The sequence below is a fragment of the Mustela erminea genome, chromosome 20, assembly GCF_009829155.1.
Source record: "Mustela erminea isolate mMusErm1 chromosome 20, mMusErm1.Pri, whole genome shotgun sequence".
NCBI lineage: Eukaryota > Metazoa > Chordata > Mammalia > Carnivora > Mustelidae > Mustela > Mustela erminea.
In genome coordinates, this window is record NC_045633.1 from 23,613,738 (window position 1) to 23,637,270 (window position 23,533).

Genomic DNA, 23,533 nt, shown 5'->3' on the forward strand with positions numbered 1-23,533 from the left:
TCCCGCCAAGGAGGTGACGGGGATGGGTCCCGGAGGACGAAGGCCCCTAGCAAGCTGCGGCCGCTGCTCCCGCAGAGACCCCCGCGAGGGTGGCGAGGCGCCTGGAACTACGCTCTCGGGAGCCGCCCTCCCCGCGGTGGGGCGGGGACCGGGCGTGGCGGGCTGGAGCCGGCCAATCCGCGCTCGGAGAGGCCCGGGGGCGGGACTTCCGCTCCCGGCGGGGGCGGGGCCGCCGGCGAGGCGCTCGGAGCGGTCCCGGGAGCGGGAGTCCGAGCGAGTGCGGCAGCGGGTTCGGGCGGCCGCCAGCCCGGGACCCTAGCTTGCGGCGCGTGGTCGCCAAGGCCCACCGTGCTCGGTGTCGGCGGCGCTCGGGGCGAAGGGCTGCCCAGCTCGGTCCCCATTGGGATCGTGGCAGCGGCCCGCGGCACCCCCGGGTCAGGGCAGGCGGAGCGGGGGTCCCGGGAGCGGCGGCTCCGCGGTGGTTCCCAGGAGCAATGGGCTGTCATTCTTGGAGGGCAGCGATTCCGGAAGAGCCGCGCACACGGCCGAGGGCGCCCTCGCCCCCTCCGGACGGCGACTCCCCAGTGCGGCTGGCAGCACCGGCCGCCCGCGGGGAGCAGCCCTGCCGGAGCCCGCGCGTAGCCTGGCTCGCGCTCGCACGGACGCGGGAAGCCGGAGCGCACGCGGCCGCGCGCTGGGCCCGGGCGGGTCTCGGTGTCCACGCTCCCGTAGGGGTCCCGCGGGGGTTCGGGTCCCGAGCAACGCGGGCGCGTCGGAGAGGTCCGGAGGGGCGCTCTCTGCACGCACCGGCGTACTTTTTCCTGCTCGCGTCTGTCCGACGAGGACGTGCGAACGTAGGACGCCCGGTAACGAGCGACTCGGGGGGTTTGGGTTGAGAATGCCGGCCGGCGCGGGGTCTCGGCTGCCGGGGAGACGGGGCTTTCGTCCCGCACACTCTCTGACCCGAGTCGTCCCGGCAGCACCCTTCACCGCGGCGAGAGGTCGAAGACCCGTGGGCGAACGCACAGTGGGCGCGGTCCTCCCAAAAGGAAGACGTGCTGGTCCGCGCCACGTTCCACTTGGGTGAAACCCCCAGAACAGGCAAATCCATAAAGCAAATTAGTGGTTGCAGGGCCTCAGGGCCCCATGTCCCCGGTTGCGGACATGCTCAGTGACTGCGTATTTGGCACGGGGTTTCTTTCTGGGGTGATGCGAAGCTGGTGACGGCCATACTGCTCGGGAAAATCACTAAAAATGATCCACTCGGCAGCTCTCTCTGCCCACGGTCCTGTCCCCAAGCTATGATAAAAACACTTTTATTCCACCATAAAACAAAAGTCACTGAATTGTGTACACAAAATGGTTGAATTTTATAATATGTAAAATATGCCTCAACAAAGCTGTTAACAGGGGCACCTGGGTGGCTTAGTTTGTTTAGCGACCGCCTTCGGCTCAGGTCATGATCCCAGGGTCCTGAGGTTGAGCCCCCATTGGGGACTGCTTCTCCCTCTCCCTTTGCCACCCTTGCTTGTGCTCTCTCTCTGTGTCAAATAAAAAAAAAAATTAAATCTTTTTAAAAATAAAAATAAAGCTGTTAAAAACTAAGTGAAAAGAGGGGCGCCTGGGTGGCTCAGTGGATTAAAGCCTCTGCCTTCCGCTCAGGTCATGATCCTGGGGTCCTGGGATCCAGCCCGCGTCTGGCTTTCTGCTCAGTGGGGAGCCTGCTTCCTCCTCTCTCTCTGCCTGCCTCTCTGCCTACTTGTGACCCCTCTCTGTCAAATAAATAAATAAAATCTTAAAAAAAAAAAAAAGAAAGAAAGAAAGAAAGAAAGAAAAAAGTGCTCCCATGTTTAAAAAAAAAAAAAACTAAGTGAAAAGAATTAGGTGTCCAACCTGAGCCCAGCATAGCCCTTACCAGGCCAGGTGCCGAGTGCTATGTGGGCAAAGAGGCCACAGAGAGGCAGGACTCCCTACAGAGCAGCGTGTCAAAACCACCGGACCCAGTGTACAGCACTGAGGACAGCCCAGCAGTCCTCACTGAGGACCTTCCCAGCAGGTAAGGAACAGGTTAGGTTGCAAGAACTTTCTTCCTAAGGCGTCACTGAACCTGGGCCTCGGGTCCAGCAGCAGGTGGCTTTCAGAGAGCAGACCCCAGCACGAGAGGCACCACACCGAGTGACCCCACCCGCAGGCTGCAGACAGCCTCTGCTGGGAAGCTGCCCACACGCACGGGGCCAGTTCATTTCAGCCCGATGCCTGGGGAGCTTCCCGATGAGCTGGTTCCTCAGCTGGGTGAGCAGCACCTGGGCCTGCTCGCCTGCCTTCAGAGAGGGGCTCTCCTCTGTCCTCCTGGTCCTCTAGGGAAGCATGGAGCCGGGACGTGGGAGGGCAGAGGGTGGCTGGGGATGGGCAAGGCCACTTGGCTCACACGTAATCCACAGAGAGGCCCTGATGTTCCTGCTTGTACCTTTGCTCAGGCTGCGTCCTCCTGGGGAACCATCATTCCCCAGATGCTGAGTCACAGCAGACACAACCTCCAGCGTTTAGAGAGAGGGCACATCCACCCGCAACACACTGTTTCTGTTACAGAAACAGCCATCGGGCAGGGTCCTGTTGGGAGGCAGGGGGCCAAACCCCCAGAGGGGCCAGGGACCACGTACTGACAGGCTCCGCTTCCACCTGCCCACCCCTGCACCTCAACCTGTTAGGTCAGAGAAGGCTCTTGGGGTGATGGGACTGGACCTCTTCCGCGGAGATCACTGTGGCTCTGCCCCAGCACTGCCTGCTCCCTGCTCTGAAGGACCCAGACCCTGGTCCAGGGATCAGAAGCACTGTGAGGTGAGTAATTTCCTTCTTGGTTTCTGAGGCTGCCTGCAGGGGGTGACGGATGAGAAGTTATTAATCCCCTTTCCAGAGAACTTAAATGAGACACGTCCTCTTCACTCCTCTCAGGGCTTCCCCTGAAGGGACTCCAACAGCCTTAGGCCCCGCTGCCTGCTCTCCCATCATCCAGGACAAAGAGAGGAGTCCGGGCTCAGCACACGTGTTTTCTGACTGAGCCTTCGCTAATGCAGCCTGTGAAGAGGGTGCGACCAGCCCTGCTTGGTAGGTCGGGGGCCTGTGCGGGGGTGGGGGGGGTGATCCCGGGGACAGGCCTGGGCACGCTCTCCTCAGGGGCTTCTGGTCCTCTGTGGGGTCCCTGCACTGCTCGCATCCCCCCTGACCTCTCCCCTCCCTGCTCAGACCAGAGAAGTACCTCAGGAACCCACAGGGTCTGGGGCTGCAGGGCCCAGTCCGTGGGATGGGGGATGGCCCGAGGGGTGCCCCTCCCTGGGCTCCAGGAGGCCTTGTGGGCAGAGGAGATGCCCTCCCACATTGATGCGTGTGCTTCTGCAAAGCCATTCTGGGACCCAGTAAGTGTTCAGCCTGGCCCTGGGGACTGAGGAAGGAACAGGACAGCCTCCCTGCCTCTGAGGGACCTCAGGCTAACAATGAAGCAGCACAGAGCAGCCCTCTGCCGGCAAGTCCTGGGTCAGCCCTGCTGAGGTGCCCACGCAGCAGTTCAAGGGTAATAATTCTGGGTGCCCCCTGCCCAGGAGACTGAGGGAGTGTCTAGTCAAGAATCCACCACACCTGTTGTCTCTGGGAAAGGATGGGGGCTAGGCCTGCAGACCCGGCTCCTGTCCAGGCAGGGAGTGGGGAACAAAGGAAGTGGCCTGAAGTGGTCTCTGCCCTCCCCCCCAGGATGGCCACTGCCCTCTACGCTGGACCCCAAGCCCTGCTCTCCAAGCAGGGTCCAGGCTTTACCTCTTGGGGCAAACAGAACTTGGCCTTGAAAGCTCTGTGCCCAAGCTCAAGACAGATGCCAGGGAAAGGTCCAGTCCCATCAACGACGGACGGAGGGAGCCAGAAACCTGTGTGTGCCCAGCAAGGACCAGTGGTAGATGCCGCAGCCCATGCACAGAGGGTGGGGATGGGCAGACAGGCACATGGTCCCAGATACCTCTGTATAAATTACTCATGAACGCATTAGTGGCTGGGGCGCCTGGTGACTCAGTGGGTTAAGGGTCTGCCTTCGGCTCAGGTCATGGTCCTGGGGTCCTGGGATCAAGCCCCACACCCGGCTCTCTGCTCAGTGGGGTGCCTACTCCCCCACCCCGCCTGCCTCTGCCTACTTGTGATCTGTCAAATAAACAAATAAATAAAATCTTTAAAAAAATAGTAAAATAAAGGGGAGAAACTGGTGATCAAGTGCACGTCACCAGGACAGACAGTGGGACACTTCAAGGCTCTCAGGGTGATGCCCTCGGAAGGACACCATGGCACTGACGTGCTCTTGGTGGCAAGAGAGTCTCACTCCCGGTAAGAGTCCTCAGATGAGCCCCGCAGAGACACAGCCGACTGAGTGACTGGCTGTATCTTCCACATCCACATTGTGCAAGGCAAGCAGGCCAGGACACTAGCACCAGGCTATGGCCAGGACGGGCCACCTGGCGGCAGGTTCTGTGGAGGTCACTGGAGCACACGGCAAGGGGCCCCACGCATGCTAACCCAATTCCCTGCACCATGCCGTGGCTGCTCAGTCCGTCCTTCAGCCTTGTGGGATGCAACGGGCATGTGAGGGGTAGAATTCGGGGTAACTAGTGATCAAACGAGTTAGAAAAAAATAGAGCAGAAATATGAAAAAGCAAATGTGGCAAAATGAGAACAAAGGGGAACATGGGTCAGGGCCATGTGCGGCTTTCGTGCGTCAGAAAAATGTCAAAGTAGAAACCTTTCAAACACAGGGGCGGGGCGGCTGGTGGGGAGTGTGTGGTGGGGCTCAGACCTGCCTGCTGTGTGGCCTTCGACTAGTCCCCACCCCTCTCTGAGCTCATCTCCTGTGACGTTTGTGCGGCTGCTCTCTTCCAGCAGCTGTGAGAACCTGAGTGGGAAGTGGCGGCCCCAACTGCAAAGGAAACATCTACTTCTTGGGGTGACCTGAGGTCCAGCCTCAGGGTCCTGCTCAGGCCAGCACAGCAGAAGCAGTCAGAGACCTGGGCTGGGGACAAGAGGGCCCAACGAGGTAGGTTATTCCTGAGAAGCTGAGAGTGGCCTGGGAGGTGCTGATAATGTCTCTTGTGGCAAGAGCGACTGGAGTGACTGGTGTTGCCCTCAGGAGACGGAATGGCCGACCAGCATGGAGGGTGACAGCTGCCACGCGAGGCCTGGGACACGGCCACTACTGCCCTGTGGGCTGGGCAGAGCCCCAAGCGGAGGGGTGACATCTGCTGACGGGGGAGGCAGCCCTAGAAAGTTAGGCAGTGGAGGCCGCTCTTAGCAGGCTCTAGGGGCCTGGGGGCAGGCCTGGGCACATTCTCCTTAGGGACTTCTGGTCCCCTGCGGGGGTCCCTGCACTCCTCGGATCCCCTCTGACCTCTCCCCTCCCTGCCTTACACCAGAGGCACCAAGGAAGCCACAGTGACCCTCCATGGCTCCCCATCCGGCCACTGCTGGCCCTTTAGTAGAGGCTGATCTCTCTGGACCCCAGCCCTTCCCTACAAAGCCAGGACGCCAGGTGCACAGGTGGCCACCCGAGGGTCCCTGGAGCTACACGAGGGGGAAGTCAGGCAGGCAGTGCCTCTGCCCTGCGTGGAGCCCACAGGTTTTGGGGGACAGAGTCACCAGAGCCAGGACAGCTGGCATAGGGGAACGTATGCCCCTGCCCTTGGCCCTGTCCCCCAACCAGGGCAAGGCCAAAACCAGACAGCAAGTGGCCCTGGCTCCGTCCACACATGCCAGAACACATTCAAGGGGTCAGACTTGCAGGGAGGCCCACTCCAGGGGACGGCGTGTCCAGTGCCTCCCGGCTGGGCATCAAACAATAAACAGGCATCGTAGACACCTCTAGACAAACAATGGGGGCCAGCTGTCCCATGACCCCAGGAAAAGGAGAGCCTCAACACACCCCCACCAAGGTTAGGACAGAGGTGCAGGGCCTCCTCAGACCCACCGCCCAGGCAGCAGCGGGAAGGCAGAGGGCGCACTCCAAACAGGTGGGAGGTTTTATTGTCACTGCAGAAAAAGGCCGAGCTAAGACCTGGCCCATGAGATGAGACGCGGGGCTGGGCGGGGGGCCACCTCCATGGGCTCCCCACCGCGGCCCACAGTCAGAGAGTGAACGCTACACACAAACATTTCCCGCTCCAAAAGGTCTCAACACGTAGGATGCCATCTGGTCACACAGGCCTCCTCCCCTGGGCATGCTGGGGCTCACACCCCCAGCTGGACTCCATGTCCTGAACGCTAGGACGCCCCCTCCGCACGCGGGAGGCGACAGACAGGACTGCCCGGGAGCTGCCTGCTTCTGCAGGAAGCCAGTGAGGGCCTCTTCCTGCATGGGTGCGGGGCAGCAAGGTGGACGGGAAGGTGGACGGGTCTCAGTCTTCAGTGAGGCAGTTCCGGGCACCCCATGTGGCCTGGCTTCACACAGGGAGGCCTGAAGGCCCTGGGGGCAGCTTCTGCTGCAAAGCAGTCTCCCCAGGGGGCATCATGCAAACCCCATGTGCTCCAGGCTGAGCGCGCTGCCACCCAGCCAGCTTCCCAGAGGGCCCTGTGTCATTGGGGCTGCTGGCTCCGGCCAGGGACACAGAAGTATAGCCCCAAGCAAGGAGATGCTGGGGGGTCAGCCTCAGGAACTGCTAAGTGCGTCAGGGGAGGGGTCCCTCTACCCCATGGCAGGGTGGGGCTGCTGGGAGCACCAGATCACCCCCAGGAGTGGGCATGGTGGGCAGAGGCGGGGGCTCTGGGTGTGATCAGGGGTGGGGGGACTGCTGGGCAGGCCTTGGGGGGCTGGTGGGTACCGGGTGGCCAGTGCCATCAGAAGAGGTCAGGAGGGGAGTCCCGAGGCAGACACGCTAGTGACGGATTACAGGCCAGGTGGCCTGGCCAGCCGCCCCTATCCACCACCTCAGAGCCAGGAGGAGACACAGAGGTCTCGAACAACTGGGGGCAGAGACGGCCAAGACCAGGGATGCGTGCCGTCCTGACGGTCCGCACCCCCGGTGAGAACGAGGGCGGAGTGAGGCCACATAGTGGTGCTGGGCAGGCTGGCCACCGGGGCCTCTCAGTCCTGCTTGTCCCCTCTCTGCCTCCAGGGGTAGATGAGCTCCCCGAAGAACAGCTTGCGGCACAGGGAGCCCCAGGAGTGCGTGGGGTGGCAGCCGCAGCTGGGCAGGCGGTAGGCGTGCACCACACGACCATAAGGCAGGGGGTTGATCTGGAAGCACAAGGGCAGTGGTCAGCTGGGCTACACCCCCCAAATCCCTGAGGCTCCAGCTTGTCGGTCCTAGTGGTCCCTCACTGGGGGTCCCTGGGTTATCTGCTGTAGGTCCCCAGGGGCAGGCTAAGCAGCTGGAGAGGGAGTGCTGGGGCCAAGCTCAGGTGTGCTCTCCTCCCGGGAGGCTGCAGGCAGGCGAGGCTGCAGGACCAGCCACCGAGGGGCCACACCCCTGAGGAAACCACGCAGGGCCCCAGCCGGCTCAGCATCTCCTCTCTCCCAGAGATGTGGTCCCCCGACCAACCCCAGCAGCCCCCAGAGAGTCACCCGGGGACCCGCCCGCGCACTCCCACAGCCCAGAAGGACTTTCTCAGAGCAAGAGTGTGTGTCCTGGGACGCCTGGGTGGCTCAGTTGGTTAAGCAGCTGCCTTCGGCTCTCAGGTCATGATCCCAGCGTTCTGGGATCGAGTCCCACATCCGGCTCCTTGCTCTGCAGGGAGCCTGCTTCTCCCTCTGACTCTGCCTGCCACTCTGTCTGCCTGTGCTAGCTCTCGCTTGCTCTCTCTCTGACAAATAAATAAATAAAATCTTAAAAAAAAAAAAAAAAAAAAAAAAAAGAGTGTGTGTCCTGAGGCCTTGGCCAAGCCTGTACGGCTCAGGGCAAGAGCCCGGGCTGGCTGAAGGCTTTAGACACAGCACAGGGGATCCTGTCCGGATCCTGCTGAGGGAGGTTCCAGCTGGAGGGGTCACGGTACCCAGAGGTCTTGGGGGTGAGGAGGGAGCCTTCCCTTGGGGCCCCACCCGTCAACTCTACCGCGCCCGTGTAGTCCTCCCCCAGAGCAGCACGGAGGGACCGGATCCCAGCTGCCCCAGAACACAGGCAACATCACCGCGGCCGGGAGAGGGGTCCGTCCATGTGCACCGGTACGAGAGGCACGCAGGGGCCTCACCTGCATCAGGAGGCGGAGGGGCCTGCCGGCCTCGTGCTCCAGGACTCGGAACTTCACGCCCGCTGCGAGGACGGCAAGGTGCCCGTGAGGCACACGGGGCCCTCGGCAAATAGCCTCCCGGGCCTCCCGCCCCGTGTGCCTGCAGAGGCAGGGCTGGGCACCAGGCTGTGGCAGCAGAGGCCAGGTGTCCGAGCTGCGCTCAGGAGGCTGCACCCCGGGCTCGCCTCCCCCCGAGCCTCCCCCCACTTCCCGGCTGCCTCTCTGAGCTGTCTGCCGGGCCAGGATCAAAGCCTCCACAGACTTCATGGAGACAGAAGCTGCATGTCTGGGAGGTGGGGAAGAGTCGGTTGGGCCTTGGGGACGCGGGCTGCGCTGCTCTGCAAGGGGGGACGGGGCTCTTCCCCCAGAATGGACGGGGTACTTGGAGGGGCGCGGCTGCCCTGCTGGCATCCTAATGCCGAACTCCGGGTCAGCGGAATTGACTGTGCCCCTGGCCTGCAGCTGGGGCTCCCAAGCCTGGGAATTTCCGAGGCAGAAAGTTCTTGAAGAGAGAAGCAGGAGCTAATTATCAATTCATGAAGAGCCCCCAGGGCAAAGTTGGGAGGAGGCAGGCGCGTCTGTGGACTTGGCTGTGAAGCTGAAACAACTCTGCTCTGACCGTGGGCTTCGGGCTGGGTGGGGGAGGGGCTGCGTCTCGGGCTCTCTGCCTGCCCGCTCCTGGCATTCCCTAGTGAGGACAGAGGCTGGGGTCCCTGGCATGGGCCACCTGGGGCCCTGCAGGGGACGTGGCCTGCAAAGGGAATTTAAGAGCACCGGTAGGCAGACTTGGCCCAAAGCACACTGAGCACGCAGGTTCAAGTCCCCTGGCTCTCTGCGGGCTGGAAGCAGCTGCCGAGAGCTCTGGCGTGGGGGCTGGGCAGCCGCTGGGTGGGATCTGTACCAAGAACGCCTGCGTTCCCTGATGTGTTCAAAACCCCTGAACGGGGATGGGCTGACTCACAATGCTGGGACCAGTTAGGTCAGCATCCCCACCCCCTTCAGTGGGGATGACCTCCCCTCAGGGGCATCTGGCCGACCTAGTGTGTCAGCCAGAAAACAGGAGCAGCCACCTGCAGAAGGGGACGGCCAGGGGCAGTGAGGGAGGGCGCTGTCCCCGTGCAGTAGTGTGGGGTGGGGGTGGGAAGCTGCTCTCTAGCACCCTCCAGGCCGGCCTGTCCCATCCAAGGCTGAGGGGCACCAGCCACACACCCAGTCCCACATGAGCTCACAGGGACGCTTCTTGGAGCCACATTTAGGTACCACCTACACCACCGCAGACATGTGTCAGGGTAAAGGTCCACGCTCATCACTAAAGCAGGTGAAACAGGAAGGGCTGCCTCTGTCGCCTCTGGACCCTCCAGCTCACTGCAGGCAGCCTGCCCAGGGGACACCTGGCGGTCTCTGCCCGCCCCCACTCCCCATGCCCTGCACACCATGGCTTCCAGGCAGGGCCTCGGGGGCACCCGCGCCCACCGCACACACAGACCTACCCGCGAGCCTGTAGGGCCGGCAGAGCCGGAGGCCAAGCGAGTAGAGCGGCAGGGAGTTGACGAGGTCCACGAGCAGATGGATCAGGCCCTGCACGGCCACCACCAGCAGCCGGAGCTGCAGCGACAGACAGCAGTCAGCCACATGCCCGAGAGCGCGGCAGCCCAGAGGGTCCTGGGCCACAGCGGAGGGGGAGCAGGGGCTCAATCCCCTGGGGAGGGCCCGGACTCATCCCGGGAGGGCACAGCTCCCACCCCAACGCCGAGGTCCAGCTGTGAAGGGACAGGGGAGAAGTGGGCAGGGAAAGCTGACCCCCGGGAAGCATGCCACTGGCCCCTTGCATCCTGTCCCCCGTGCACCCAACTGTGTGTCCCAGAGCGGTGGGTGGCATCCCCCCAGGGTAGGACCCCTGCATGCTCTAGGGCCCAGCACACAGCACCCAGAGTCTGGAACAGCCATGCCCCATGGGTGGCCTGTCCATGGCCGCTGGGCAGGCAGGCCAAGCACACAGATGGCACTCCAAGCACAAGCACTATGGCCGAGGGCCATCGGCCAGATCGCCCAGGGCCACGTGCAACACCAGCCGCGCTGTGCGTCTCTCGGCTCACCAAGGTGAACACCAGGTAGTACAGGGCTGTGGTGGGCAACAGGAAGAGCAGGACGGTGAAGAGCAGAGTCCCGATGAACAGCTGCAGGGACAGCGGCACCGTGTCAGCGCCGGCAGGAGCCCATGCCGGGGCCAGCCCCAGGGCAGCGTGAGCCACATCTCCGTGGCCGCCCCCACCACACACACCCCCACCCCCGACAACCAGGCAGAAGCGGGCTGTCTGCCAGCAGAACACCTGGGCTTCCTGAGACACTCAGGAACACCCGCTCACGACAGCTGTCTCCAGCACGGGAGACACTCAGGGACACAGAACCACCAGCAGGGTTTGGCCTGTGCACTGAAGGCGGGAGGGCTGTGACCCGCGGCAGGAAGGGCGTGCCTCCCAGGGTAGCACGCGGGGTCCACCCTGCAGACCAGGTCTGCACATGCTAGGGAAAAAGTCAGAGCCGGGTCTTGTGCATAGGTCACGTCCACACCCCACGGGCCAGAAGCTGCCAGGGGCCCAGCACCCTCCTCACACCAGGGCCCACCTCCCACCTGGGGCAAGGTCCTGCACTCTGAGGGCTCCTCGAGCACCTGGCCCCCTGCAGACCACTCCTGGGCCCCAGGCTCAGCCCTCTGGCTGCCGAGTCACAAGCTGAGCAGCCATCCTGGCCAGGCTCATGGAGAGGGAGCAGGCGGATAGGAGCACGGGGCCAGTCACCCGTGGGTCCCACAGGCTCCCTGGGGCTGCAGTGCCATCTCCCCTGCCCTCCGACCACGAACCTGGTCAAGGTCATAGGAGCACGAGTCCACGCGTTGGCGCAGCACGTTCCACTTCTTCCCCCGGAAGAGGCGCCAGAGCGAGGACAGACCGCAGATCTTCAGGCAGTACAGCCTGCAGGCCACAGGCAGCGTCAGGGCTGCACCTACCCCCAGCACGAGCCCCCCACGCCCCCCCCGCACACTCAGGGCTGGGGGCTGCCATGGACTGGCCACACGGGGGGCGTGCTCACCCACCTGGCCCCGTAGACGTAGAAGCAGTAGATGTGGAAGGTGAGCAAGGCGATGATGTCGGACAGGGTGGACAGGGCGACTGTCAGCCCCAGGCAGGCCGAGAGGCCCACATGCCACAGGATGTGCTCGATGAAGGGGGAAAGGAGGTGGACATAGCCTGGAGGGACAGGGTTGGCCCTGAGGGAGCAGCGGGGGGAGGTCCTGCCCCTCCCCAGTCCCTCACTTCCAGAAACGTGAGCAGCCAGCCGGCAGAGCAAGGATGGGGCGGTGGGGGGGGGGGGCGGTGCAGAGGGCACTCACTAATCCACAGGTGCAGGTGGTACAGGAAGAAGCGGCCCAGCACCTGGTCCAGCGCCCGGTTCATCTTCAGCCCAGCGGGCGCTCCCATCAGCCACTGCAGCAGGTGCTGGAGCGCCTCGGCCACGTGCTGCAGAGACACAGGAGGGACAGGAAGCCCACAGCCTGCGCCCCAGCACAACCAGCCCATCTGTGCAGGGCAAAGAGAGTATGGGCCCCCCCACCCCAGGTGTCTCCTAATGTGCTGAGCACATGAGGTCTCCTTCACTCATCTGGCCAAGGAACCTCTCTTCACAGAGGCTCTGGGACCTGGGCCTGAGAGACAGAGCCCACGAGGCTGACAGTCTGCCCCGGTCCTCAGGCCACAAGGGCCCTGAAGGGCATCACCTTTCCTCCACCTCAATCCTCTCACCACTGGACCCACAGGCGTGCTGGGTCCCACATGCCCAGAGGTGGGACAGACCCCAGTTTACCATGAATCTTATAGAGGGAGCCCCTCGGCTGAGGACCACACCCCACCACCTGGCATGGCACCACCGAGGGCCTGAGCTGGGTGGGTGACCCCAGGAGACCCTGAGGGTGTCGAGCCCATCAGGGGCCCATGGAGCAGGGGGAGAGCTGGAGGGCTTTGTAGAGGGAAGCACAGATGGGGTCTGCGTCAGAAGCAGCGTCCAGAGAGGGCCAGAGACGGCTCGGGGGCTCTCACAAGCAAGCAGGGGAGGTGAACAGCACCCTGGCGACCCAGGGACGAAGGCGGGTGGCCGGGGGCACTGTGCCAGTCCCAGCGCACAGGCCCCGAGGCCCCAGCCTCATCAGCAATGCGGAGGCGGTGGTCATGACAGCCCTGCCCCCCAAGTCAGACGCCTGCCATCCCCCACTGCCCACCCTGTGGGCCACGGCAGTGAAGAGAGGAACAGAACATTCTTTATAAACAGAGTTTATCTAATATTTAAAGGATAAGAGCTGAGCAGAAGGAAGAGGCTTTCGTTTTTAAATTAAATATTTATATTTCTGCACAGTTCTGCAAAAGAGAGATTGAAGACAAAGCCGGCCAAAAGGCAGAACGTGGGTTAGCAAAGTACAGCAGCTAAGCCCCTTCCTGGCCTCCAGGCCCACGCTCCTCCTGGACCAGGTCTCCCCAAGAAGGATGGGGGCTCTCGGCCTGTGAGGGGTCCTGTCCACGAGCAGGCCCAGGGCACGTCTGCAGCTAGACGTTGATGGCTGTGCCAGAGGCAGCAAGCGCAAGATCACCCAGCCAGGCCTCAGCCCCTCGAGCACTCTGGGACCAGGATGCCACTGGTGGAGGCCTAGGCGAGGCCCCAGGGGCCAGAGGGACTGCCCCAAGAGGGAAGACAAGCTCACAACAGGAGAGACAAGCCCTACGGCTCTGAGGAAGGGAGGCAGAGAAGCCAAAGGCCTGGCCCCGGCAGGGAAGAGCAACAGGCTGGAAATCCTGGAAACCGGGGGAAGGATCACAGAGGGAGTGGGGGAGCCCTGCAGGCGAACTGCCAGCACTCAGCGGGGGACTGCAGAGTCAGCAGTGGGAGGAGCCTGATCACACAGACAGCCCTGGACCCACAGGAGGTTTCTGTGCAGCTTGCTGTGCCGACAGCCAAGCCAAAAGCCAGTGCCCTAAAGAGCCTGGAGCCAGGGACACTGGGCCTGATGGAGGCGGGTGGGCTCCACCGCCAGACATGACCACCTTCAGGAATGGAAAGTAGAGGCCAGGAGCTAAGATGTGACCCCGGGGGGCAGGCGGGCACCTGGTAAGCCAAGGCTGCGCAGCCCTGAGGACCTGTCTGGGGTCAGGGATGAGGGCTGCTCCTCTGGTCCAACAGAAGGAAAGGGGCGTGCAGCTCTGGCCAGCTGAGGGGCTTCTGCTGCCCCCAGAAAGGGCCCCACCCCTACCCCCACCCGGGACACAGGTGCTCCAATCAGGACCAGACTCCACCCAAACAACTCACATCAGCCACAGGGACGAGAGCCTCCGCCAGCTGCCCGATGCGGTCCTTCCCATGAAGCCAGGACAGCAGCGCAAGGCCGAGGGCCACATCGAGAAGCACAGAGACAAGCACGTTGGCTTTCCTGGAAGGAAGGGGCCGATGGGAGTGAGTGGTAAGGGGGGCTTGGCCAGAGGGGATCCGCGTGGGTAAGCGTGGTGCGAGGAAGTTGGGGGACGCCCCTGGCCGCGACAAAAGCAGGCAGACCCTGCACCTCATCAGCTGGGCGGGGCTCTCAGCCTTCTGGGTGCTGAAGACGAGCGCGAGCTGCTCCAGCCGGTGCCCGAGCTGCCCACACACAGACAGCTTGCTCCAGATGAAGGACAGCGGCCGCAGCTTGAACACCCTGTGATGGGCCAAGAGAGGTGGCCGTGTGGGTCATGCAGCGGTTCCCCTGCCTGCCAGGGAGCAGGGGCCCCTCAGCTGGTGCCAACACTCCTTCGCAGGCCCACCTCAAGACCCTGGAGGCCACACTCCCGAGCTCAGCGGGACAGGGTCACCATGGGGGCGGGGCGACACCAGCAGTGACTCGAGGCACCCCCAAAGTCACGAGCTGAGGCCTCACCCCAGGACAGGAGAGAACACACTGTCCCGCCTGCTAGCGCCTTGCCCTGCTGGGTGGGCGATGCTCTTCGGGGGTCTGCGAGCCAATCGGGCTGCCCCATGGGACTGATGTCTCCCGAGGCAAAGGAAGCACCAAGACGCTTCTGCACATGTTCCGGCACTGAGAGGAGGTGTGTGCAGGCAAAGGTAAGGAAGGCCCTCTTGGCCACCGGTTCCACGTGCCTATAGAGCCTTGCTGCCACAGGCAGGGATCTGCAGGGCCCGAGCCCAATGCAGAGCGGCCACCTGGCCAGGCGCTCAGACGCTAGGGAGGAAGGAGGAACCTTCAAGCAGTTCTGAGCCAGCTCCGGGAAGGAGACACAGTCCGCAAAACCATCCCAAACGCCAGTCAAGTGGAAGGCAGCCCTGCACTGTCTGCACCGAGCCCTCAACCCCCACCCGCACGGCAGGGTCCCTGAGGCTCCAACCAGCCCAGGGCAGCAGGGCCCAATAGCATCCCTGGGGTTGCCCTAGAGGGCCAGGGGGCTTCTCTCCTGCACAGCAATGGCGATGCCACACACAACTGCCGCTGCGCTATCCCCACGGCTCGAGCTGATGAGCCGATCAGGGTCAGGGCCACACCAGCATCGCTAACCTTTCTCAAGTCCTCGGAAGGTGTAACAGCTAAGGACCAGCCCCAAGACTGCACTTCGGCTGACGCTCACTTTCCTGTAACTCAGTCCAGGGGGTTTTGACGATCCCAAACCCACCGTTCATGTCCAGGTTCCCTGCAGCCCTCAACCCAAGGCACCGTCCATAAATAGCTGCCCAGGGGCTCTGCCAAGACAGGCCAGAGTGCTCCACAGCCCCAGGTCAGCAAGCGAGGCCAGTCCCCAAACTGGACAGCCGGAACCCCAGGACCTAAGTAGGGGCACCATCGGGGAGCCAGCTTCTCTACAGAGGGAGGGGCCCTGAGGCCGGAACAGCCGGTGCCACCCCAGCATTTCCTGGGCCCTCAAGGACTACCCCCGGGACGGGGCCTCAGCCAGTATTCCAGGGGACACAGGCCCACCAGGGCCAGGGAAGCAGGAGGGACCTGCACGCCTTTAGGAGGACAGCTCCCAGGCACCGGGCCGCGAGGACACCAGCCGTTGGTCGGCAACACCCTGCGTCTGTTCACGGTCTCATTCACCCTGCAGGGGACTGAGCCACCTGGAGTCCACTGGATGGCTACCCGCTGGGTCCCATGTAAATGCGGAGGCGGCCAAGGGAGTCTGCTGTGCCTGGGGAGCAACCGCCCCTAGATGGCCCTGTGGATATCGGGGGAGGGAACAGGAGATGGAAGTGGGAGACTCGGCAGGGTGCATCTGGGCCTCCAGGGCTCCGGCTCCGCTCCCTGAGTGGTGGGCCTCCCGCTCAGCAGCCGCCTCCTCCTGCCCCGGCCCCAGGGGCACTTACCGGCAGGTGCGGGCCGCTGAGATGAGTGACAGCAGGCAGGCCAGCAGCAGGCAGACCGGCCCCGAGGCCCGCTTTGCCAGCTCCGCAAGGATGCTCGCCTCCACGCCCTCCGACTGCCAGTGGCTCAGCCGCACAGGGCCCTCGTCAAAGCGGTCGCTCCGGAAGAGCGCCTCACTGCGCGCCACCGTGTCGAAGACGGCAGCCAAGCCCTCGGCGCTGGCTGCGGCGTCCCCCGCCTGGCGGTCGGGCAGCGCTGCGGGCGGGTGCAGCTGGGACAGCAGCACCTGGCGCTGGTCGTAGAACACGAGCATGACCTGGTCCTTGACGCCGGGGCGGGCGGGCCCCTGCTGGCGGGTGGCCTTGCAGCTCCAAAGCCCGCTGCTCCGCTCCCGGCACAGCTGCAGCCAGGGCTCATGGGAGAAGATGGCGCCCAGGCCCTCCAGGAAGGGCCCCAGGCGTTCCTCAGCCTCCTGGCGTCGGTGGCACCAGGTGCCCAGCACAGCCAGCCCCACGCGGCCGGCCTGATGCACCTGGGCCAGCAGCTCCTTCACCTGGATGGGGATGAAGGGAAAGTGCACCACGGCCAGGACCACGGCGCTGCTCTGCTCTGGGACCCACCGTCCTACCAGCAGGCCGCTGTCGGCCGAGGCGCAGCACGTGGGGAAGAAGGCCTTGACCACCATGCCGTGCGGGCTGCAAGAGAGGGGAGAGTATCAGTCCAGGGGCGCTGCCGCCGCCGCCGCCACGGCCCAGGGCCATGGGGCCCACGGGTTGGGCCCTCACGGAGTCTCCAGCACCCAGCCTTGGGTTTGATCACAGAGGCTGGCAGGACCCCAGTGGCACATCTCACGTGGGCACGGCCCCACCCCCACCCCAGGCTGGCCAACACTTCCCCCTAAAACAGGGCGAGGAGACAGGCCTGACCCCCCGGACCACTCACGAAGGGTTGCGGGGCTGAACGTGAGGGCTTTGTTCTTGTTTCCAAGGAAACCGGTGAGAGCTTGCTACGTGTACCACGTGGAAACACACACGGTCCCCTTAACAATTAGAGCAGTGCACATGGAGTCTGAGGAACCTCGATTTCCTTACTAAGCTAGTGAGGGGAACGACCAAAACCTAAGTGGATCGCTGCTGCGCTGAGGGAAACCAGGCATGCTGCTGGTCTCCGTGGACGCTGTGCAAGAGCCCCAGCACATACCGGGAGACGTGCCTGCGCCCCCACGCCCATCCCCTGTCCGTTGAGTCCCCGCAGGAGTCTCGGGGCTCGCGTGGACCCCCCCAGCCTTGGGCCGTGCCCATGCGCCATTTCTGGGCTGGGTTCCCAGCAGGGCCCGACTTCTCTCGTCACACTGGAGCTGGGCAGCTGTCCAAACACAGCGACCCTGGAGGACGGCAAGCTCCCCACAGCCTTCTCTCAGGCTGAGGGCCAAGAACCTTCCCCGCCTCTCACAACCTTCATGTGACCTCTCAGCAGCAAGACCGGCCCGATTTCTGTGGGAGGTCAGGTCACATGCAGGCTCCTCAGTAAGCACCAAGCCAAGCCCCTCAAGATGGGAGGGCAGCAAGCCGTCCTTCAGCCAAGGCCTGAGCAAGCTTTCTCAGACGCTGGCTGTCCCCACCTTGTTGGCACAAAGGATGCAGCAGCCACCCTGAGCTAAGACCCTCAAGCTGGAGCCCACAGGTCCTTGAGGGAGAGACACAAGCCTTGGATGGTACGTGAGACCTCCAGGCCCCACTGCTCCCCAGGCCTGTGGGGACACACACGTTGTGATGGTGGGACATGTCACCAATGTCCTGTCGGCTGGGGGGCTCTGGGAGGGGCCTTACACAGACACAAAGGCCCCAGGCTTAAGAGGTCACTGGTCTGGGGCACCTGAGTGGCTCAGTGGGTTCAGACTCTGCCTTCGGCTCAAATCATGATCTCAGGGTCCTGGGATTGAGCCCCGCATCGGGCTCTCCGCTCAGCAGGGGGCCTGCTTCCCCCTCTCTGCCTGCCTCTCTGCCTACTTGTGATCTCTCTGTCAAATAAATAAAATCTTAAAAAAATAAAAAAGAGGTCACGGGTCCAGCTGCTCTCCCTCCCTGCAGGGAGGCCAGACGGGGCTGGGAGTTGGAGGCCTCCCACAGCTGGGGATTCCAGCTGAAGCGGATCCCTCCCAAAGGTCCCTCCCGGCCAAGACACTAGAGAGGGCAAGCCGCAGCAGGCGTTCGCCATGGAGAACCTGGAGCCCCACAGCCGCCCCGGCGAAGCTGCTGTAGCCGTCACGGGGGCCCACTTTCCTAACCAACCCTCCCGGCACGGGCTAGGTGAGACAGCCCGGCCGTTGTGCTGCGAGGGACCTGGGGCTCCCGGCTCGCGGACCTCCGCGGGGGGCCGGGCGGCACACCGCCCCTCGCGCCGGACACACAGCGGCTCAGCCCACCTGGGGCCCCTTTCCCAGCAGCCGAGGCAAGAAGAACAGCCCGAGAGCGAGCGGGTGCGACGGCCGCGCCTCTCTTTGTGCGCCCGGCGCTTCATCTACAAAGTCCTCCGCGAGAAGAAGCGGCCGCGGCCGTCCTGTGCCTGCGGAGGCGGAGGAGCCCAGGAGCTGCCGCTGTCTCCGCGGGGCGGGGGGGGCGATCCGACTCGCCCCGCCGCAGCCTCCGGAGCCGGATCACAGAGACTGCGGCTCCGACCCGACGCCCAGGGAGAGAAGAAAGCGCGCGCGATCGATAGCGGGGGGCGGGGGGCGGGGGAGCTGGGGGGGAGGGAGGGGAAGGGGGAGCGGGAGACGCGGGGAGCGGGGGGCAGGGGGGGTGGGGGGAGGAAGGGAGCGGGTGGGAGCAGGGGGAGGGACGGGGAGCGGGAGACGCGGGGAGCCGGGGGCCGGGGGGAAGGGGGAGGAGGGAGGGCGGGGAAGAGCGGGGGGCGGGGCTCGTGCACCCGCCTGCGTCGAGCACCGCGATCCGAAGCCACAGCGCGGGCTGGTGAGGCCGGGTGTGTCGGGGCGCCGGGCCCCTCCCGACGGTCCCTGCGGCGGGCAGCCCCGCTCCGGACCCCGGGGCCGCAGACGCTGGGCAGGGAGGCCGTGCTCCCCGGGCACTGCAGACCGCCCCCCCCGTCACCGCCCCGCTCACCCGACCCCGCCCGCACCCGGGTCGCCTGTGGCTGGTCCCGCGGACCCGGGAGCGCGGTCGCGGCTTCGGCTCCTCCGACGGCCCCCCCGCCCCCGGGGGCGCGAACTCCCCGCCCCGGCCTCGTGCCCCGCTGACCGCCCTTCCCGGTCCGCCGCGGGCCGGCCGCGGGCCGCACCCCGACACCCCGACCCCGGGACCCGCGGCCGGCCGCGCCGCCGCTTCGCGGAGGAGGAAACGGAGGCTCCGGAACCGGGGGCGGCGCCCCAAGGTCGCCCGCACGGACGCCGGCCCGCGCCCCGCAGTTCTCACCGGCTGCTCGCCAGGGCCGCGCCCTCGGGCGGCGGGGTCGGGACGGGGTGGCGGACCGCGTCGGGCGGGCCTGGACGGACCGCGGCACTTGCCGCCCCCAGCCCCGCCGCTGCCGCGCCGCGGGACCCGAGCCCCATTTCCGCCGGCTCCCGGTGTTGCCGCGCGACGGTCCGTTCCCCAAAGGCGCCCGAGCAGCCCGCGGACCCCGCCCGAGCGTTCCGCGCACGCAACGTTCCAGTCTCCGGCGTCTGCCCGGTGCACGCAGCGTCCTTGTCCTTCCACCCAGCAGACCCTTGCCCCTCAGTGTCCCTGTCCCCCACCCCCGTGTCCTTGTGCCCCACCAGCGTCCCTGTCCCCCACCAGTACTGTCCTTGCCCCCCACTATCCCCTCCAGCATCCTTGCCCCCCACTGTCCTTGTCTCCTTCAGCGTCCTCGCCCCCCCCACTGTTCTTGTCTCGCACCCTCAGTGTCCTTGCCCTCCTCAGTGTCCTTGTCCTCCACAGAACTCTTGTACCTCCTCCAGTCCCCCTGCAGTGTCCCCAGCACTCCCGCCTTCCAGTCCCCCACCTTCTCTTAGCTGCCAAACCTCCCCCATTCCCTCATCTGAGGGACCTGGTGGACCTGGCTTTGAGGGTCCCTGACCTCACCTTGCCACCACCCTCCCAGGGTGAAAGGACCCCCAAGCCCTGTGTAGGGTTCCAGAGGAGCTGCCTCCCCAGCTCCAGACCCGCCACCTCCAACAACAGTCTCTGCAAAGGGACGCCCCCAGGTCCCCCCAGGGCCCAGTGGGCTAGGAAGGCTGGACCCCCGTGGGTCAGCCCAGAGGCTGCAGTCATCTGGTTTGGTCGCCAGAGGGGTCCCTAGCCCCTCCCGCTCCAGGAAACAATATCCCCATGACCAGGAGCAAAAACAGCACTCATGGAGCACGCAGTGTTTGTGCCTCCTTACGCTGACCACTGAGATCCCGCCACCCACACGGGCTGGTTCATATGCAGGGGACCTTGTCAGAGGCAATGTTCTGGTGACAGGTGGACCAGGCATTGTCCCCTTCCCACTGAGACCTCACACTGGAACTAAGATCCTGTCTGGGCCCCAAACGCAGAGTCCCACCCTCATGTCCCCACCCCATTGGAGCCCCATTTGCCCATGGATCCTAAGTAACAGGAGTCCTTCCTCAAAGGGAGGCTCTTCTGGCTTAACCACCACCTGGAAACTTCCCAGCATGCTCCACCCATGAGCTGGGAGCCCTTTGTTCCTGGTTTGCAGAGAAGAAAACGCAGGTTCAGCCTGAGAGAGGGTCTCACCCTGGAGAAGTGGATCAGGGGTGTGGAGGCTCCCAGCCCAGCCGTGTGCTACCCCAGGGTGCCTCTGGGGCTGCCCCTCTTCTGCATTGCCTTACCTCAGGTAGGCCCAGAGAAGCTGCAAGAGGCTTGGCACCTGGGGTGCCTCTGAAGATGGGGGATAGTGAGGGGCTGCTTCCCTGCCCTGCCCTGCCCAGCCCAGCCCAGTTTCCCCCGCCCTGCCTGCTTCTGCCTGATTAGGACACTGGGACCGGGGCACCTGGCCAGACTGGTTGCCTGGGGGAATGCTGGCAGCCGGCCCAGCGCAAGGTCGGCAGGCTTCAGGGGCTGGGCCCAAAGCTTGGGCCTTCTGGGCCCTGGACCAGCAGGGCCATGGCTTGAGTGGACATGGGGGCCGTGAGTGCTCGGGCACTCTAACCTGGGGTGTGCAGAGGGCCCAGCTTTGGAGGCTGGGAGGCAGCTGGTTGGTGGCTGCCAATGAAGTCTGAACCAACTCCAGGATGAAGGCAGAAGGCAGCTGGGACCTGGGCAAGCAGGAGCTCCAGTTCAGGGAGGGGTGGCCAGCAGTCCGGGGGGCGCAGCCAACCCCCAGTGTCTCTCCCACAGTGGCCCTGGGGCCCCGGGGGGTGCACCAGGCTCAGATGGGAGCCCACTGGCCAGGCCAGCCTCGAGCAGTACTAGTACACTTTGATGGCGCCATCCCCCACACCTGCAACCACGAACTGGCCCTGGGGTGTACAAACCACAGTGCCTCAGCCCCTCGGACACCAGGCAGATGGGCACGGACCTTAGGGAAGAGGGTCACGGGGCGCCTGGGTGGCTCAGTGGGTTAAGCCGCTGCCTTCTGCTCAGGTCATGATCTCAGGGTCCTGAGATCGAGTCCCACATCGGGCTCTCTGCTCAGCGGGGAGCCTGCTTCCCCCTCTCTCTCTCTGCCTGCCTCTCTGCCTACTTGTGATCTCTCTCTGTCAAATAAATAATAAAATCTTAAAAAAGAAAAAAAAAAAGGGAAGAGGGTCACGCTGCCATCCACATCAGTGCACACACCTCCAGGGTTGCCAAAGTCATGCCCTGTCAGAGCCCCCAGGGAGCCCAGGGGCTGGCAGGCACTGCCCACCAACCACACATCCCTGAACTCCTTGCTCACGGTACGGCCCCTATCGGGCCCCGGGCCCACCCAGTGGGGACCCTCCAGCTCCAATGTGGAGACTGGGGCCCGTGGCTGCAAGGCAGGACTCAGCGGGACACAGTGCATGGCCCCGGGCATGGAGTCTTTCACCAGAAGGTGGCCGGCAGCTTCCGCAGCCAGCCTCCTGGGGGCTGGGAAGGTGCCCACCGTGACCCAGTGGCCCTGGGGGGCTTGGGCAGTGTGCTGAAGTGCGTGGACAGCCCCACGGACAAGGTTGCTGACCACTATGAGCCCAGGGCTATCATAGCCACATCCTCCGGCACGAAGGCTCTGGCCCCTGGCAGGTGGCAGATGGACTGTCCTTCGAGGTCCATCATGCGGGCTCAGGGCACAGGCACACCCCAGCCGTCATGAAAAGCAGGCTGTCAGGCACCTGGGTGGCTCAGTGGATTAAAGCCTCTGCCTTTGGTTCAGGTCATGATCTCAGGGTCCTGGGATCGAGCCCCGCATTGGGCTCTCTGCTCAGCAGGGAGCCTGCTTCCCCCTCTCTCTCTACCTGCCTCTCTGCCTCCTTGTATTCTCTGTCTCTCAAATAAATAAATAAATTCTTTTTTTTTTTTTTTAAAGATTTTATTTATTTATTTGACAGAGAGAGATCACAAGTAGGCAGAGAGGCAGGCAGAGAGAGAGAGAGAGGAGGAAGCAGGCTCCCTGCTGAGCAGAGAGCCCGATGTGGGACTCGATCCCAGGACCCTGAGATCATGACCTGAGCCGAAGGCAGCGGCTTAACCCACTGAGCCACGCAGGCGCCCCAATAAATAAATTCTTAAAGCAAGACAGATCCCGGGGTCCTCCTGCAGTCCCTGAAGTCACCAGGATCTGCCCAAGCAGTGAGGGCCGGTAGGAGCGAGCAGGGTTTCTGGGTGGGTCCATCTCACAGAGCAGGCCGTGAGCCTGCCAGCGGGGTGGGGAAGCTCAGGAGACCAGAAGACAGACTGGTGTGTGGCTAGGGGTCACAGTGTCAGCTGCTCTGAGCCGAGGTCTTGAGGCTGGGCCCAGTGCAGGGCTGTGAGAGAAATGGTGTCAGTATGGGCCAAGCAGAGGTGACCCCTGTCCCCCCGCTCTTCTAGGAGTGCTCGTGTACTACCATTTCACACTTGAGGAAACTGAGGCACGGGGGTGGGGAGCAGGCTTCAAACCTAGTTCCACCAGGTCCTGAGTGCTGGCCCCATCTATAAGCTCAGCAAGCAGCCATGGATCCAGGTCTCCTTTTTCCAGATGTGGCCCCTGGAACACAATTCTGGGGAATATGGGACCTGTGAAGGCTGCTGCAGGTTTTGCTCTGAGGCCTCCATGAGCCCCCAGGGATTGGGAGGTCTCAAGGTGTGTCGGGGTGGGGGGAGAGGCTGGGGGTCGGAAGACGTGACAGAGGGGCAGTGTTTCTCAAACTCCTCTGCCCAGGGAACTCTACCTTCCTTCAGCCAAGGAAAGTAACCCTTCTCGGGGGCAGCCCAAGGCTCTGGCCATCGCCCCCATGAAGCCCCTGGAGACTTCCAACCCCTGCAGGGTGAGGCTGCGGGGCTTTCCAAGGCCTCTCTATGTGCTCCTGCTCAGAGAGGTGGGGGGGGGGGCCTCCTGCCTGGGGCTAGCATCCCTCGGAGGCCCCGAGCAAACATCCATGTGAGGCAGCCTCACCCACACTCCCCCAGTAGGACCACGGGGTCAGGCCCTCAGGAAAGCGGGGAAAGGAGCTGTACCCCTTGCACGTGGGCTGGGTCATTCACCAGGGTCTGGGGTGGGAAATCTCCAGGGGTTCATCCTGGCCCTCCCCCAAACTGGCAGGGTTGGGTCTTGCTTCTACACCTGTGAAACTGGGCTGATGCCCCCAAGCTCACGTCTGCCTGGCGGGTGATGAGAAATCTGGGAGCAGAGACACAGGGGGTGTCAGTGGAGAACCAAGGCAGAGCGGGTCTCCCTTGGACTCTCCGGGAATCTCCAGGAAGGGAGGGGGTCAGCCCCCATGGATGACCCAGAGCACTT

The 23,533-nt window shown here is 63.9% G+C and overlaps 2 protein-coding genes across 5 annotated transcripts; both read right to left on the reverse strand.

Moving 5' to 3' along the window:
- Window positions 1-7,041: 7,041 nt before the first annotated feature.
- On the reverse strand, window positions 7,042-20,567 carry PIGQ (phosphatidylinositol glycan anchor biosynthesis class Q). Of its 4 annotated transcripts, none has more exons than XM_032327162.1 (11): window positions 19,063-19,392; window positions 15,637-16,329; window positions 13,850-13,981; window positions 13,600-13,720; window positions 11,639-11,765; window positions 11,342-11,495; window positions 11,108-11,219; window positions 10,344-10,424; window positions 9,738-9,852; window positions 8,209-8,270; window positions 7,042-7,258 (listed from the first exon to the last, which is right to left on the reverse strand). In XM_032327162.1, exons 1-11 carry the CDS (start codon window positions 19,197-19,199, stop codon window positions 7,106-7,108), a joined length of 1,887 nt encoding a protein of 628 aa, XP_032183053.1. In that variant the 5' UTR covers window positions 19,200-19,392; the 3' UTR covers window positions 7,042-7,105. The 4 variants fall into 4 exon arrangements, with proteins under 4 accessions (XP_032183053.1, XP_032183056.1, XP_032183054.1 ...); XM_032327165.1 differs by lacking the exon at window positions 19,063-19,392 and adding an exon at window positions 20,463-20,567 and having other exon boundaries at window positions 7,106-7,258; XM_032327163.1 differs by lacking the exon at window positions 19,063-19,392 and adding an exon at window positions 18,060-18,364 and having other exon boundaries at window positions 7,106-7,258.
- A 343-nt stretch (window positions 20,568-20,910) lies between these two features.
- NHLRC4 (NHL repeat containing 4) lies at window positions 20,911-21,619 on the reverse strand. The gene is given in 3 exon segments (XM_032328641.1): window positions 20,911-21,151; window positions 21,153-21,184; window positions 21,311-21,619. Coding segments are annotated over 3 exon segments (582 nt in total).
- Between the last annotated feature and the right edge of the window lie 1,914 nt (window positions 21,620-23,533).